Below are 16,930 nucleotides of genomic sequence, written 5' to 3'. Positions count from 1 at the left end.
GCACGATAGCTAGGTCCAGATACAGGCAAGAAGGTCAGGGTCACAAGATACACAGGCAGGGTCCAAATCCGGGCAAGGGGTCATACACAGGTAATCAGTCCAACAGGTTTTCACCAATACAAGGCAGGAGCAGGAGCAAGTTAAGCTAACAGGCAAACTGGACGCTATAACCGGCAGGGAGGCTAAGCCCTCCCTGCCTTATATACAGACTTTGGCCAATCAGGGCTTAACCCTGCAATACATTACAACCCATGCCCCTGACATTAATTAGCCCGCAGGCTATCCTAGTGCATGCACCCGGCTGGCTCACTTGCCAGGGCGCACCGCTTGTCACACTCTGTGTACAGCCGTTGCCTTGGCAACGGTCGGGCCAGAGAACCGGAAGTGACGCCCCGGTCTTCATGGAGACGGCCGGGACGTTCACTAGAACCAGGAAGTGAGTCGCGGCGGTGCCCAAGGCCGCCGCGGCTCCTGACATAATCACAATACAGTATAAGACAACAGAGACAGAGGGAAGATCTAGCGGACGGATTAACTGACTATTGTAACCAGGGAGCAAAGGAAGTTAGAAGAAGTTATAGACTATACACAAACAGTTTTGACTGATTTAGTCAAACAATACTTGTACTTCTATTAGGGAAGTTAACTATGGGGGTTTCGCTAAAGATCTGTAGATGAAGCAGGCTATGAGGAAAAGAAGAGACATTGTGGTAAATTTTACACTGTTTGTTGGAATGCAGAAGCGGATAGTAATACCTAATCTAACCTAATTTTGTCCCAGTGATTTAGAAAATCGGACCCCCTGTAAAGAAATAGGGCAAGGTGATACCCACCTAAGGGAGATGACCTGTGTACTGACCTCAGTCACATGTAAAATCATGCTCTCAGTGGACAGTTGAGAGCCTCAACTATTGATGACCCTGAGGGAACGCAATAAAGGGAACAACACAAATTAAATTGTCCCATAGACAAATATGGGGGGACCTTATAAAAGCTGGGGCCCTTTGAGATGATAAAAAAAGGGATCCTTACTATTAACTTGCTAAATAAATAAAAAAAAAGGAACTTGAGAAAAAGAAAAAGTCACGTCTAGTGATGAGGAGGAGGAGGAAGTGACTGCAAACAGGCAGAGCCCAAATGAGAGTCCCTGAATAACTTTCAGGACTCAGACAAATGATGGCAGCCTCATGTTCTTTGAGGGCTGCACAGAGTAAAGAGGGAGGGCACTCTGCACTCCCTCTTCTTCCTTGAGTCTCTTGTGTGTGCCAGCCTGGGAATCCCAGATAAAGGAGAGGGGGGCACACTGTATAACCTCATCCTTTGTTATGCAACGTGGCCTCCCTGCATTGTGCAGAAAAGGCCACGTAACTTTAACAATGTAGAGAATAAGCTTGTAAGCCGACACCTGGGGTCCACAGATGAAGCCTTACCTGTTGCCAACCACTGACTTGGACAATCATAAGAAAATAAATTCCCACTAACTAACCTACCCAAGCCTGATAATCAGTGTCAGGCAGGCCTACCTTCCTGACTAATGTGTGGGTCTCCACAATCCTGGAATACATCCTTAGGATTGATGTTCTACTGGGACAGACTGTAGAGACAGAGTGGGGAAAAATGCATTTTTTTCCCACAAATCCATATAAATTGAGACAAATTTGACCTCCATGGCAGACACTTCCTGGTTTCTTGAGTAAGGGAAGAGAGTATCTCCAATCTTGATGCAGAGAGAGGTCAGATACCTCATCCAGGATGAGACTCAATAAAATAAACTCTTTAAAAAGTAGATTTTTTTTTTGAGGTAAGGTAACTTGTGGGAACATCCCGCTATAGCATTGTTACATCAGCAAGGTGATTTTTATCTAAAACTATCTTAGCAATTTTTGTAATGTATTAATTATAATAATTTTAATTCACCTTGACTACTGAAAAATAAAATATATGTTTTTTTTTTTATTTTGAATTTTACATAAGAGGACAACATTAATAACATGACACATTTTAAAATGGTTGAAGCTACTCATTTTTTTAATGCTTTCAGGTTGCTAATTATGGACCAGGAACATTACACATTGTCACATTATACGCCTTTAATAGAATTACACAGACAGCTACATTTTACAAAAAAAGGAAACCTATAAATAAAAAAATGGATCCCTTCAGTCACGAGCCGCGGTGGGACCTGTAGTGCCACGTAAAAATACTTTTAAAAAACACACTCGCCTTGGAAAAAAAAATCTTTATTTAAATAAATACTCCCCCGATCTCATATTCATCAATTTATTATTTACTTAATTCCACAGGGCTGGATTTCTTGCAGCATTTAATCCAAAGGGAGGGAAAAAAACTTATGGACGACACTGAACGGATCCGTGTGGAGCCCTTAGATGACTGACACGCCACGTGGTGTCTAGTCACAACATTAGAAGAAAAGCCAGGGGCGCTAACAGTCAAAAGTATTTAAATGGGATAAAATAAATTGGGGGGAGGGACACTGGTAGTTGGGATACTCTGCTGTCTAAACGAAAAAGCACCATAATTCTCCAACTTTTATCCCAAAATAGTAAAAGAAAGAGACAGAGCTAAAATCAATTCCCAAACTACTGTGTATTATCCAAATATATACTTGTGGATGAAATTGTAATGTGCTCACACAAAATACATAAAGTAATCTGTTGATGGCAGAATCACATGAACGAATACAACTTGGAGTTGGATTATCTAAAAATCTATTCTAACCACATATAAAAGCATATCAAGCACAATAATTACTGTAATAGCACTCAGTTTTATATAAACCACTGGTTATACTCTCAGAGCAAAAACACTGGGAGGAGACAAGAGACTAAAGTATCGATTTTACGTGTACATAAGATGATCGGTGTGCATAGGACAAACAGCAAGGAAAAGCCTTGCAGAGCTAGATAACCTATCATGTGACAGGATATTGTGTTATGAGCCAAGGAGGATGCAAACAAAGGAAGACATTAGCAAAATATACTTGTTCTGTTGACAGAGTTTGTGGGGACACATCAAAGTCTTCCTTTGCTCTGGATCCTCTAACTATTGTCAGCAACTTTCTATTCTTGGCTAGAACAAATGTTCCTTATTTATTTCTACACAGAAGTATTGTTTTTTTTTATTGGGACTTGAGGTTCCTTAATAAGTCTAAGGCCGGGTACACACTACAGAAATGTTTTCCCGATGCAACATCTTTAGCGATTTTACCAACGACAGAAAGAAAAAAATGTCCCGATCAGCATGCCGATTCCTGTGTACACACTATACAAGTTTTACACAATTTACCTACAGATCTGTGCTCTTCGTCTGTCATAGCCATCGCCTGAAAAGATGGTGACTCTGCACACTGCATAGAGATCTATGGACACTGCCGGTCCTGAGTGCAAACACACTGGAAGGATGTCATTCCATTGTTGAACAAGATTTTTATTCCGGATTAAAAATCAAATGAAACGATACAAAGTGCTTAGGAATGATAATCGTTCATCGCTGTAGTGTACACACTAATGTGATATCGGGCCGACCAGTCGCTTATCGTCTGATTGGCCTGATGATTGGCTGAAAGCCCTGTAGTGTGTACCCAGCCTAACATTTAGTAAAATAAAACTATAAAAGATAGATAAGACAGGTTATCTGCCCATTCTGACTGGGTATACATCAAAATACTTTGGTGTATACAGATAGGGCCAGTTATTAAATATATCCATAATGTCTATTGTTAGTCAGAACTTCAGCTGTGGTTGAGCAAACTTAGTGCCCAGTAAGAACTTTGTATCCCTAATTTCTCTGTTCAATATTCTTCACATGGAGAAATAGGAAGTTCCTTCCAGAATTGATAATACGGAGAATGTGGCAATGTGTCCATTGAGCTTCCTAACTGATGATTTGCCTTGACTAGGCAGCTGATTTTCATAAGTCCAACCAATGTTCCCATAATTTGAGGAATCAGTAATTATAGATGGGCAAATCACTTCAGAATGTCAGTTATTAGTGATATTGGATAAATTCTCATGTCAGTTCAGATTCAGCTCAAAATCCACCTAAAATTTGCCAAATAAGATGTTGGGGGATCGGTCCAATAACAGTGCATGGAATGTAAAGAAACCAATCAGCTAAGGTCAACAAATGTCTATAGCCTTCTAAAAGGAGATTACAGGTCGTCTGGCTCTTACCATTTCTGGGTTGTTTTAGTGGAAAACCTCTATTATTGAGAATTGTGGCCTGGAGTGTTCAAATACCCAGCCAATAACTTGCTTGCTATCTTTACTGGTGTATATTTTAAACTGCACCGCTGTAATGAATATAGTATTTTGCATTTGTCACTAGCATTAGTCAGTTTGTCTTCATCTTTTCTAATTGAAGCCCTTTTTGTATTGTGAACCCGCTGATACAAACTCACCTCTCCTCGCTTCAGTGCCGCCCCCAATCTCAGCTATCGGAGGGCACTTGTCGGGCATGTCTTTGCGCAGGATTTGAATCTATGTGCATATAAACACAGCTCTGACAGTCATTCAGTGTCAGAGCAACTTTCTTGCAAACTGACTCATGTTTCTGTGTTCCCTGCTTGTGCCTCCTTGTGCCTTTGATTGACTCCTGTGTGCCAGGCCCTCTGCTCAGCTGACCACGCTTGCTCTCCCTTCCTTGTGTACTCCCCTGCATTCTGCTTAAGCTGCCTTGTGCACCAGACCCTGATTTGTCTCCTGATTTTGTGTCACCTACAGTGGCGCACACAGGGGGGGTTTCTGAGTCTCTAGAAACCCCCCCCCTGCGCTAACTAAGTGGCCACTGTCCTATACAGCAGCCGCGGCGCTGTCAAAGAAGCGCCCCCCCCCCAAAATCCTCCGTGCGCCCCTGACCTAGCCTGTTTATGTACCGGACAGCCTGTCTGTCTTTGCTCATTCTTCAGCACTACCCCCATACCGATTCTACCTCCACCCGTAGTGCTACATCTTGGAGGACCTCGATCTGCGAGCTCTCGGCAATGAAGCGCATCCTGCCTTGTGGCGGTTCCTGGTGAACACCGGGGGGCTCATTAGACTTTGCACCTCTGTCTGGCCAGTGCCATGATTTTACCAGCGACTGAAAGTGCTGATCATGTGTACACACTTACACTATTTTACAGGATTTACCTTCAGATCTGTGCTCTTCTTCTGTCATAACCATCTGCTGAAAAGATGGTGACTCTGTAAACTCTATGGAGATCTGCCTACACTGCTGGTCGTGAGTACGTACCTACCAGTATGTTTTTGGAGTACAAGAGGAAACTGGAGCACCCAGAGGAAACCCATGCAAACAGAAGAGAACATACAAACTCCACACAGATAAGGTGCTGGTGGGGATCAAACTCATGACCACAGCGCTCTCCTTCTCTCTGCAGGTGCGCACCCAGGTGGAGTTTCCTAGTCCCCAGAAACCCCTGCCCTCCCTGGGGTGCCTGATGTTTGTAGTGACTGGCCCCTGGATCGCTTCCCCTGCGGTGTGTATACAGCACTCTCTACCCGGCAGTCTAGCCCCGCCGCTTCCTCCCACATGGCCTGCATGAGTGTGATGCAGGAGGCAGAGGAGGAAGGTAATAGTGTGTGTGACAGGTTACATGTCTGTGTGCTTGATTCTGTGTGTGTTTGTCAATGTGTGAGTCTGTGCTTGTCTGTGTATGTGATAGTTTACATGTCTGCGTGTTTAATCCTGTGTGTGTTTGTGTATGTGTGAGTCTGTGCTTGTCTATGTATGTGACAGTTTACTTGTATATGTTTGTGCATTTGTGAGTCTGTGCTTGTCTGTGTATGTGACAGTTTACATATCTGTATGTTTGACCCTGTGTGTGTTTGCGAGTGTGACCCTATCCTGCCTAAATTGGGACAGACAGGAGATATGCATTTGTGATATAGTTTGTCTATTCTAGTTAGATAATTACCAGCTGAAACAAGCCAAAAAAATCTGTAAATTGCTAATCAGCTTGTGCCAAAAACCTGTTTCATCATTATTTTCCATGAAGTAACAAACAGTGAATATCATTACATTAGCATACAGAACGGTATATCACCTAAAAGTACAATACATACAGACCACCTATTTTGAGTAGCAATACAGTGATTTTAATCTGTACAGTATAACATTTGACCATGTCTGAAGAATTCAGCTTGTGTGATACAGCAATGATAATCAGACAAGCATCTTATATAGGATTTTACATAAGAATACTCACTAAGCAGGGTGTTACTATAGGAACATATACAGCACATGACGTTTATGTTAAAGAGCAATGTTGTAAAGAGTACAGGAGCGCGCTGGGATGTGTTGAGTTTCAAGAATGATTCTCTGTAACAGCGTAGAAGCATTTAGATGTATGTATAACCATAATTATCTAAAATAATCTTTCAGGGGCGCACTGAGAATTGTCGGGGTCCCCCCCCCCAAAAAAACGAAACAAGAAAAAACAACCCGCACGAGAGTTACTGCGCATGCGCCTGTGCGCAGCAGCTCCGTTTAGGCAGCGCTGTCCTATACAGCAGCCGCGGCACTGTCAAAGAATCGTCCGCCGCGGACGCTTCTTTGACAGCGCCGCGGCTGCTGTATAAGACAGTGCCGCTATAGTGGATTTTTTACTTAGCGCAGGGGGGGTTTCTGGAGACTCAGAAACCCCCCCTGCGTGCGCCACTGCCCCTGTAGTAGTAGCAGCGCCACTGTATCCTCTGGATGCAGAGATAAAGAGCAGGCCTCCAAATGGCGGTGTAGTCGCAGCCGCGGCTAACACCAAAAAGCGCATGCGCATGCGGCGTGGGAAAAAGAAAGTTGCTGTTCCAAAACCTGGTTCTGAAAGTTATCAATAGCGGAGTTGAGGGTGGCAGCAGTCTTCCAACACGTTTCGCTTACCGCTTCATCGGGGAAGTCAACTGGAGACGTGACATGAATAGTAAAGAACAACGGTCATCTTCACTGTGGTAGGTGACCAAGATGCACATAAAACTGCAGACCTGCACTTTTTTTTTATCCTATATTAGGGTGTGCCAGTGATTTACACAATGGTACAGAGCCATGAACCTAGGTGCACTAGGATTGTGATAGCATATACAAAGAGCAGAGAGTAGACATGCTCCTTGGGTCACAGGTATAAAACCAAGATGTTTGGTCAATTTTGTTGGCAGCCAGTGGATAGTTATGTATACCAGGCCTGGACAACCCCTCTGGCTTTCCACGTGTTTTGAAACTACACGACCCAGCATACCCTGTCAGCTACACGCTGGCTATTGGCTGGCAAAGCATGCTGGGGTTTGTAGTTTCACACCACCTGGAGAGCTACAGACTGTCCAGACTTGATGTATAATCACAAAAGTTAGTGTGATAGAAGTGGTGATGCAGAATATTCTGTCGGTGTTTACAGAAAATATTTATTAAACTGTATCCTTGTATATTGCTGCTACATTGCGTGGGATGGGTGTATTCATTACTGTTTCTACAACATTTCCTGAACTAATAGCCCTGAGGTTGTTTGAGTAAAGCTTATATAACTTTAGTACATAACTATAGCAGGAGCAATTCTTCTTTTATAATAGATGGTATTGCAATCTGACAGATCTCTGGAAGCTACAGGTGAGTGTACATAGTGCAATCAAACGTTTTATGTGTTTAACAGAAACTTCCCCTGTTGCAACATTTCATTTGCAATCTTTTATCAAATGCCTTAAGTGTTGTTTGCAGAAACTACAGATCAAATAAGGTTACATTTAAATGGTATGACCTCTGTTATTCTAATGCTTGTAGATTGTTTTACTGTACATGATATGAAAATCAAAATATATAATGATCTTTGATCTAGTTTGTAACTGAGTAATACAACTGAAGGTGACATATCATTGCTTACCCCAAATTCAGAGATTTTACTGTTTTCCTGACAAATGACTGGGCATCAAATGTCATTTGCGCTTCTGGTAATATCACACATGGGGGTAAATGTATCATACTCCGATTTGTACAAGTCGCCGGAAATCGGCGAGTTGACAGCTAAAATTTAAAGCGGCGCTGCCTTGTAAAGGGAAATTTGCCTCTACAAGGCAGCGCCTCTTTAAATTTTAGCTGTCAACTCACCGATTTCCGGCGACTTGTACAAATCGAAGTATGATACATTTACCCACTGGGGTAATTCTATAAAACTGTGGTGGTAAAGGGTACTATACTCAATATTCTGTTAAAAATATCTCCAGGTTTTGGTTCTCAGTAAAGGTTGAAGTATTTCTTTATAGGACGTAGTAAGAAATATTCTGTAAAGGAGGAGGGATAAACATTGCTTAATTGTTTATTTTCTTTATGAACATTTTTTCATGTCTTATATATTATATTATCTTTCTTTTAACTCCATAATCTATAACGTTATAGTGACATTTTTCTGCCACTTTTTTTTTTTTTCCGCTAATGAGTAACTGTGGTCTTTATTTAGTAAATGCAAAAATAAAATGTAAAATCTACAAAGTACACATAATTTAGTCCTTTCTAGCAGCTTTCTGAATTAGTAGCCCTATGTTAGATGAAATAGATGAATATATCTGATAAAAAATAAAACAACTACAACATCTATTTCCTACGAAAGATACAACATTGCAGAAAAAAAAGTAAAAATGAACAGAACAGAGAGCGTGGGTGAGGACATGAGAGATAAGCAAGTTAAAAAGAACAAGGGTAGGTGGGGGGATAAGGACTGTATGAGCATAGAGGTTAAGTGGAATCTAAATATATATATTATTAATCATTATTAAAGTAATTATAAAAGCCTGCCACTTTTATTAAAGCTTTAATTAGATTACATAAATGTGTGTATATAAATATATATTAATATCGATATATTAATGTTCAATGTATATTTATATTTATTGATTTACTATTGGTTTATATTTAATATTGATATTTAATATTTATATTTAATATTGATTTATATTTACTTACTATTGGTGGCCATCCTTGAGTGCTGACGTTCATAAGTATGTTGCAGCTTGCGGTACATGTGCCCGTCACAAGACACCTAGGCGTCCGCCAGCAGGGCTTCTTCTTCCGCTCCCCGTTCCAGACTCACCTTGGGCAAGCATCAGCATGGATTTTATTACTGATCTCCCCAATAGTCATGGCTTCAATACTATTTGGGTGGTGGTCGATCGTTTTTCCAAATGGGCACATTTTGTCCCTCTCAAGAAATTGCCATCTGCTGCGGATCTAGCCGCTCTTTTCATTTAGAATATTTTTCGGATCAACGGTTGCCCCGTTGAGATCATCTCTGACAGAGGTGTACAATTCATTTCAAGATTCTGGAGATCCTTTTGCAGCAATTAGGAATTAAGCTAAAATTCTCTTCGGCATACCATCCCCAGACCAATGGTTATACTGAGCGGGTCAATCAGGACACTCTAAAAATAGTAGTACATTGGCAAAATTAAATCGGGAAGCGTACCTTACGTATTTCAACGGTGATGGTGTCGTGCCATGGCAGAATGATTGCTTATGACAACTGTTTATATACATGTTATGTATTGTTATTGTGTTGTTGATTCTTTGAACATGAATAAATCTGTTACATGGCAACATCATAATGTACTGTACTTACTGTGCCGCTTGCAGGTATATCATATGCTTGCTCTACCTCTGTGGATGAACTGCTGTCTGTGGGCATGCTGCTAGTGGATGTACGTGGTGTTTCTTGGTCCCTCACAAAGTGTAACAGATCAAAGTACCATAGCTTTGGCACATACACGTCTTCAGCTGCAGCTCCTGATTTTTTGGCTGCTTCAACTTTATTTAATTCTTTTTTATACACAGTCCTAAGGTTCTGGATCTTGCTTTTTGCCCATTCAACAGTTGCTCCAGGGTGATATGGCAGACATGCTTTTACAAACTCTTGCATCACCATGTTTCGCATCATTCTGTTAGAATAATCTTTGGATTTGGCTTTCCACAAACATGGGTGAGCCCTGTAGGTCTCAATAAAATCCTTCATTAGGTCAGCATTTCTTTCGTAAGCCATTGTGTTCTGTTTGGGTATAATAAAAATAAACATATATCCCATCTGTGCTGTACAATAAACCAATGCAAGTACACATGTATGCACCAAACAGAAAGAACTTACCGTATATGTGAACGAATGTACAGCTCAGGAGAATTGTAAAATCCCTTCGTATGTAATGGTCATGAACGGGTTAAAGTTATAGAAAAAAAAAATCCATACACGAGGTTATTATACACGAATAGGCATCACCCACAATGCTCCATTCTCTACGGGCATCATCGCTGATTGGTACACAGCAGAAACAAACGCCCATGTCTGAGTGTATAAAATTATAGAGGAGGCTGTCTGGCGCCGAGGAACGTGAGAAGATGGCGAGTAAAGAGAAGGTGTTAGTGGGGGTTGAAGCAATGGAGACGGAGACGCACTCAGAAATGGTGCTGGAAGGGCCAACAAATGTTGGAAAAGTTAAGTTGGGGGATGGAGATGTTCAAGAAGAATGTACTGCAGTTAAAAGAGCAAAGTCAATGAGCCCAAGAGAGATGGAGATGATGGTAACAGTACTGGATCAGTACGACTACGACTGTCAAAAGCGAAAGTACAGAAAAGTTAATAATAGAAAGGAAGTGATAATGCAAAAACTACTGTGATTACTGAAGGAAAAACTTGGAAAGAAAATAAATAAATTCCAAGTCCAGAAGAGGTGGTCGGACCTTAAAAATATAGAGGCAAGGAGACTGGAGTGAATTCGCAGAAACATTAAAAAAAGTGAGTAGCACGTGTAGTCGTGTAGTACACCTGTTTGAAGGACTTTATGTATTTCATTCTACTGTCACATGAACCAATTAACGGTGAGAAGGCCCCTGTAGATACCACTGATGTAATAACAGCTGTTATCAAACAAGAAAAAATAAATGTGCCAGAGGGACCACAACACAAACTGATCTCGAGTAGTGTGCAAGGTGAGCACATTTCAGGTGTTGGATTAAAACTTTTCCTAACTTTATTACAGATATAGAAGTGTAATGGTAAACATTTTTTATTTTCTTGCTTCATAGATACCATCGTCATATCCAATGAAAGTTCGGAGGAAGAAAAAAATGTTGCCAAGCTCAATGAATATTTTAAAGAAATGAAAGGAAATATTGCCAACATCAAGAAAAAAATTAAAACCTTGATAATACTTTTGATGACATGTATATGCTGTTTGCAACTGTTGTGCCACAAACCAGCAGCACCCTTTAAGTGTAATACTATTTTTTTTTCACGTGTCATATTGTACTATACAAATTTTATATATTTTTTTTTTACCTGCAATAAAACTGTTGCATAAACACTGTGTTGTTTATTCAGGGTAGTTGACAAATATTAGTTAATAAAGTTAATAAAGGTTAATATGAGTTTAATAGTTTATAAAGTTTATAAAGGTTAAATGTGAATAGATTGCCAACATAGATGCAAAGGGTAATAGCACACGTGCTTTATACACGTGTAATGGTCTGCAGCCAGACGTGTGCAATACACATCTATGCAAAACACAGGCCTGTGATGTGCGGATACCGCACCACGTGGGACTGGGACAGACATCAAAAATTTACATACACGCGCCCCCTAGGTCGAGGAAGTATCGGAGGATTGTGGTGGATCGGACGGAAGTTTATACACACTGCACAACGGAAACGAGATTGGAACGAAAATATTTAACGGTACGACCAACCAAATGAGACGACAATCGTCCATTTGGGCAGACTTTCGACCATCGTGTCACTGCACACACTGACCCGACTTTTGAACGAGCGGTCGTATGTCGGCTGATTGAGCCGATTATTGGACGAAAACTGTGTAGTGTATACCCAGCTTTACTCCTCAATCTCAGGTAAGTGGAAACAATTTGAAATTGAATGATAATAAAATTACACACAATGTTCAATGAGATGACCCAGGGACACAAGGTTTCTGTTCACTACTAATACAAACCTTTTTATTTTCAACAGTAAATTGGACTTGTACACGCCCAAGCTTTCTATTGAGGGTCAAATAAATGTCCAGTTTCCCTTATTAAGCATGGGAATTACAGACATTTTTAGTGACAATGCTGACTTCTCTGGGATTTCAGAAGAGAACTGGCTAAAAGTTTCCAACGTAAGTCATTTTAAAATGTTTTTATACCTTAACTCAATTTACTAATTGATAATGCCACATTTACACAAACTTTATTAGACATTAAAGCGCTGACATCCATATGTGAACACAACTCTCAGCCAGCATAGCATGGAAATCAGAAATGGGTGAACAGTGTACATGGGTTTATAAGAAAATACATGCCGGATCACTATGGTAGCTTGTATGGCTTTTTCCCTAATTAATCCATTTTTTGTATAGAAATCAGGTTTTTTTTTAATTTTCATTAAGACCATAACAAACCACACCAAACTCCAAAACATACACAGGATACAAACATAAGTCATTTTAGGGTTCAGACAGTTTTTAGGCAGGCTTCAAAAAGGTGATTTATTGACTAATTTGAGGTATGTAATGTCTAGTAATGAGAAAGGAGAAGTATTTTCACTTTCATTACCATAGGTATCAAATGACTAGACCTTACTTTTATGAAATGTAGTAATTTAAATTTCAAATGTAATTACATAGACATTGGCATGCACAATATAAATCATCCATTAATACAATTTTCATGTTTTGATAAAGGCAATATACACCAAGCAGTTTGCAGTTCTGTGCCATTGCTTCGCGAATTGTGTCTTAAAAACCAAAACTAAACTAAACATCACACCTCCCAACCATTTGAGTTCACCTGGAAGAGTTGGGGGTCAGCCGTCAAAGGGATCTGGGCCGGAGGGATATGACTGAGTCTGAATTGTTGTATGAAGAGAGTGCGATAGCAAAAGTGTTTTAGGTTTTTGTCCATGTGTCGAAGTCGTATAATTGGATGAACGAAAGTATAATATTGTTAATATTGTTTTACAGTGCAATTGCGATCAGTACGCCATGTAACACATGGCACGGCTCGATCACACTGTAAAATAAGCACGCATACACTCGCACTTTCACATTTAGTTATTTATATATTTCATATTTATAATGGTTCCATTCCACAGTGATTTATGGGCAGATGGTATTTAATTTATAGTTTTATATATATATATATATATATATATATATATATATATATATATATATATTATATGTACATTTTAGTGATATAAAAGGTTCAGGTTACAGGAACTATGTCATGTTTAGTATCATTTTAATCCCCTATTCATCAGCAGTTGTCCGGTTTATTTGCCGAAGAGATCGCACATTGCATACTCTAGTTAGCGAAGTTAGGGAATAAATGTTTAAAGTGATACTGACTGTATAATGCAAATAGACTAGCTTAAACTGGTTTCTGGGCGAGAGAATCATCTGGAATGTTGACCCCCACCCTTGGAGGAGGTTGTTTGAACTGGCCTATGACCTGCATTACACTGAACCCTCCTGAAGCCTGGACCTATAGAAGCAAGCAACGTCATCTGTATTGTTTTCTCTGTAGCACTGAGTGTATATATACAAACTAAACAAGCAATTCTCAAATCGGCCCAATTATTTAATATTCATATATATAAAATCAATCTAAATCTATATCATCATGAGCATAAATATGCATATGAATAATTCCAATACATACTGGATTCCTATTAAACAAACATAGTTTATAGTACATATATGCAGTCAGTAATTCAATAATAAAGTGTCATGGCAACACCTGAAAAAAATACCACCATGGAGTAACGTTCACCTGGGTTCAGCAACACCCAGTATATCGATGAAAAAATGCCAATGTATTCAAAAGAGATTTGTAGAGTGGAGCCTCACATCCATATATGTGGAAAATAACAACCTCCTAATTAATATCTCCTCTGTCAATGTACAAAACCTGGGCGGTATACAGTGCTATGAATTTGTAGGTGAGCCTGTGTTGTCAGCACATGTGCTGTATTCGACAGCTTACGCTTCCCATTAAGGGGCTCGCTTGTTTAATATTGAAACTTGTCAGCCCACCTGCAACACTGATTGAATGAAAGCATATAGCGGGGTAATATGAGTAAATTTGTATTTCAAGTCATGCGCTGTATACGGGCACTCCAATGTCCAGCATTAAAGTATGTCAACCCGCCTGTATACGGGCACTCCGATGTTCAGCATTAAAGTATATCAACCCGCCTGTGGTTCTGGTATGAGGTTGGGGCGTATATTGTCAGCCCGTGTGATATAGACACTGATCTCCACTTGCTGCAGGAGATATGTCTGTATATACTATAAACGTATCATCAATGACAGCATAGCTGGTAGAAAATTCAAGTCCTACCCCTGGGTATGTGTCACTCACCGGACTTTGAGTGCCATTTCCCGTGTGTTCAGGAACCGTGGCCGTCCGCCATCCTGAGGGTCTGCGCATGTGCAGCCCTTATCAAACCTTCAGTACCTGTTGCTTTTAATTGATTGGATGATCAGGCAACCCTCCCTATTTAAACCACCTGTGATCATTACCTGGTTGCCTGATCTTGGAGTCTCATTCCCCATGAGCCTCTGAAGGTGTTCCTGTGTTCCTCGTGTATTCAGCTTCTGCTGATTCCTGTTTACTGCTATTGTGGTTTCCAGACCACTTCAACTCTCCTGTGTTCATCGTGCCTGCACTCAGCTGATTCCTATCTGCTATTACTACCGGACTCCTGTTCGTTTCAACTCTCCTGTGTTCATCGTGCCTGCACTCAGCTGATTCCTATATGCTGCCTCCGTTACTACTACAGAGTCCCTGATCGCCTCAACTCTCCTGTGGTTATTGTGTCAGCTCTCCGCTGCCTCCGTTACTACTACAGAGTTCCTGATCGTCTCAACTCTCCTGTGTTTATCGTGTCTGCTCTCCGCTGCCTCCGTTACTACTACAGGGTTCCAGACCGCCTCTACTCTCCCGTGTTCAGCGTGCCTTCTCTCCGCTGCCTCCACCACTACTACTGGATACCAGACAGCCTCAACTCTCCCGTGTTCATCATGTTTCCAGTTTCACTTACTACTGCTTCCTGAGTATTGCTTCGTTGATTCTGGATTACCTGCCGTGCGCTGCACCAACCTGATTACCGCTTCCACCCTCCAGTGGTCTCTCCTCCTGCCGGCCTTCAGCCTTCAGGTATCCCTGCACGTCTCTCTGACAGCCTGCTCTCCTGAACCGCGGTATGCATACTTTCCATTGACTTTGTTTGTGTATTGCATATCCATCTGGACTGAGTTGTGTTCTCCTCCGGAGCCTCCTATCCACTGAAGCTATTGTTACCATTGACTTTGTTTCCTATTGCCTGGATAGCTATTGTGACTTTGTATACTTCAAGCAGCGCTTGTCAATTATCGTTGTATTGTGGATATCATCGTGGGATCAAGTTCTGTGTGCCCCGTGTATACTCTGCTTTACATTCATCTCCTCGTGCCCCTCCTCACATATATATAGCAGTGGTACAACTTGTTGACGCAGACCACTGACTCCTGTTCCCTGTGACACCTGTCTCAAGTATCCTCTCACATAAGCAGTGGTACAACTTGCTGTACGCAGACCACTGACTTCCCCGTTACCTGGATTCCATTCCTTCACTATAGACAGCGGTACAACTTGCTATACGCAGACCGCTGACTCTCACTACCTCCTCTCTACTCCTGGACATTCCTCCTCACTATAGCAGTGGTACAACTTGCTGTACGCAGACCACTGACTCTCCTCACGTTTCCTTGTCCATCTGGATCCTCGTGTACATTCATCTACTCATTACCAGTTGCTGCTAGTCATAGACTTTCCTTGAGCATTCTCTCACCATCTGCTGTTTCTCCTGTTCCGTTGTCACCCTGCTACCAGAGAACCATAATACCAGCTATATTACTCTGGTAAGAACATCATCTGGTGATATCCTGGGCAAAGACTCCTAGTGCCCGTGACAGTATGTCCAATGAAAGCTGTCCAGAGCTCCAGTGTGCATCATCCAGTATGTACGGTCTGTAATCTGCCTGACGCGTTTCTCGGCAATCTATTGCCGTTTCATCAGAGGCAAAGAGGTATATATACAAGCTCCCTGGGACCAGCTAGCCCAGTCATCTCTGACCACAGTCTTCTGGAGTGAAGTACTGTAGCTGGTACAAGCGGGCGCAGGCGGGCGCAGCGGTATGTATGTATCTTTGGTATCGGCTGTACTGTATTATAATTATGTATAGAACTGCTAAACATTTGCATCTGTTAAAGAAATTGTTTGTGCTTTGGAAACACAAGAAATCGCTTAGACAATGCTTATTGGAAAACGATAAAATTACTTTAATACATGTAAAACAGACCAATGAGACCATTGATTTGATTTATTTAATGTCTATAGATTTCCTACAAAGCTTTGCTTAATATGTCTGAGAAAGGAAAGGAAACAAGAAGTGCCTTCGACATGCAAGATTATGTGACTTCCAATGTCCAAGAACTGAAATTTAACCGGCCGTTTCACGCAACGATTTACAGTGAAGCTGCCGACACCATACTCTTTATGGCAAGAGTCATGGATCCATCGCTGAAATAAATTCACCTTAATGCTATTTGTTCAATACCAAATATCTAAATATGTCTATAGTACACGTGGAAGGATCACACATTTAAAGTGCATAATAAAGTAGTTTCATTGAACAATTTGTGCTTTTGACTTTTTTTGATTACAGGAATGTCATTTGTGGATGGATTTGCACATATTCTACTGCATATTGATCAGTACACCATAGTTCGCAACAGTCCAGGGAGTCAAACTGGGATAAAAATTGGGCACACACAAGATCCTCTGAGTCACTACAAAGATCCATCATTCATTCCCCTCCCTGCCTATACATCATCACAATTTATTTATGTAGCGC

At 41.0% G+C, this 16,930-nt stretch overlaps 1 protein-coding gene across 2 annotated transcripts in view; it reads left to right on the top strand.

Moving 5' to 3' along the window:
* LOC142108183 (alpha-1-antiproteinase F-like) overlaps positions 1-16,681 on the top strand; it is a 62,558-nt gene extending 45,877 nt beyond the window's left edge. The window contains exon 3 of one of the 2 annotated variants that reach the window (XR_012680114.1): positions 16,095-16,165. Coding sequence is in view for 1 of the 2 variants with exons in the window: in XM_075191803.1 (XP_075047904.1) it covers positions 16,414-16,605 (192 nt within the window). In the remaining variant the exon portion in view is untranslated. Of the gene's footprint in view, positions 1-16,094; positions 16,166-16,413 lie in introns of those variants that run through there. The other variant, XM_075191803.1, reaches the window with a different exon arrangement.
* Positions 16,682-16,930: the final 249 nt, after the last annotated feature.

Source organism: Mixophyes fleayi, chromosome 12 (genome assembly GCF_038048845.1).
Source record: "Mixophyes fleayi isolate aMixFle1 chromosome 12, aMixFle1.hap1, whole genome shotgun sequence".
NCBI classification, from domain to species: Eukaryota; Metazoa; Chordata; class Amphibia; order Anura; family Limnodynastidae; genus Mixophyes; species Mixophyes fleayi.
Note: the sequence above shows the minus strand (reverse complement) of the source record. Positions and strands in the feature narration are given on the sequence as shown.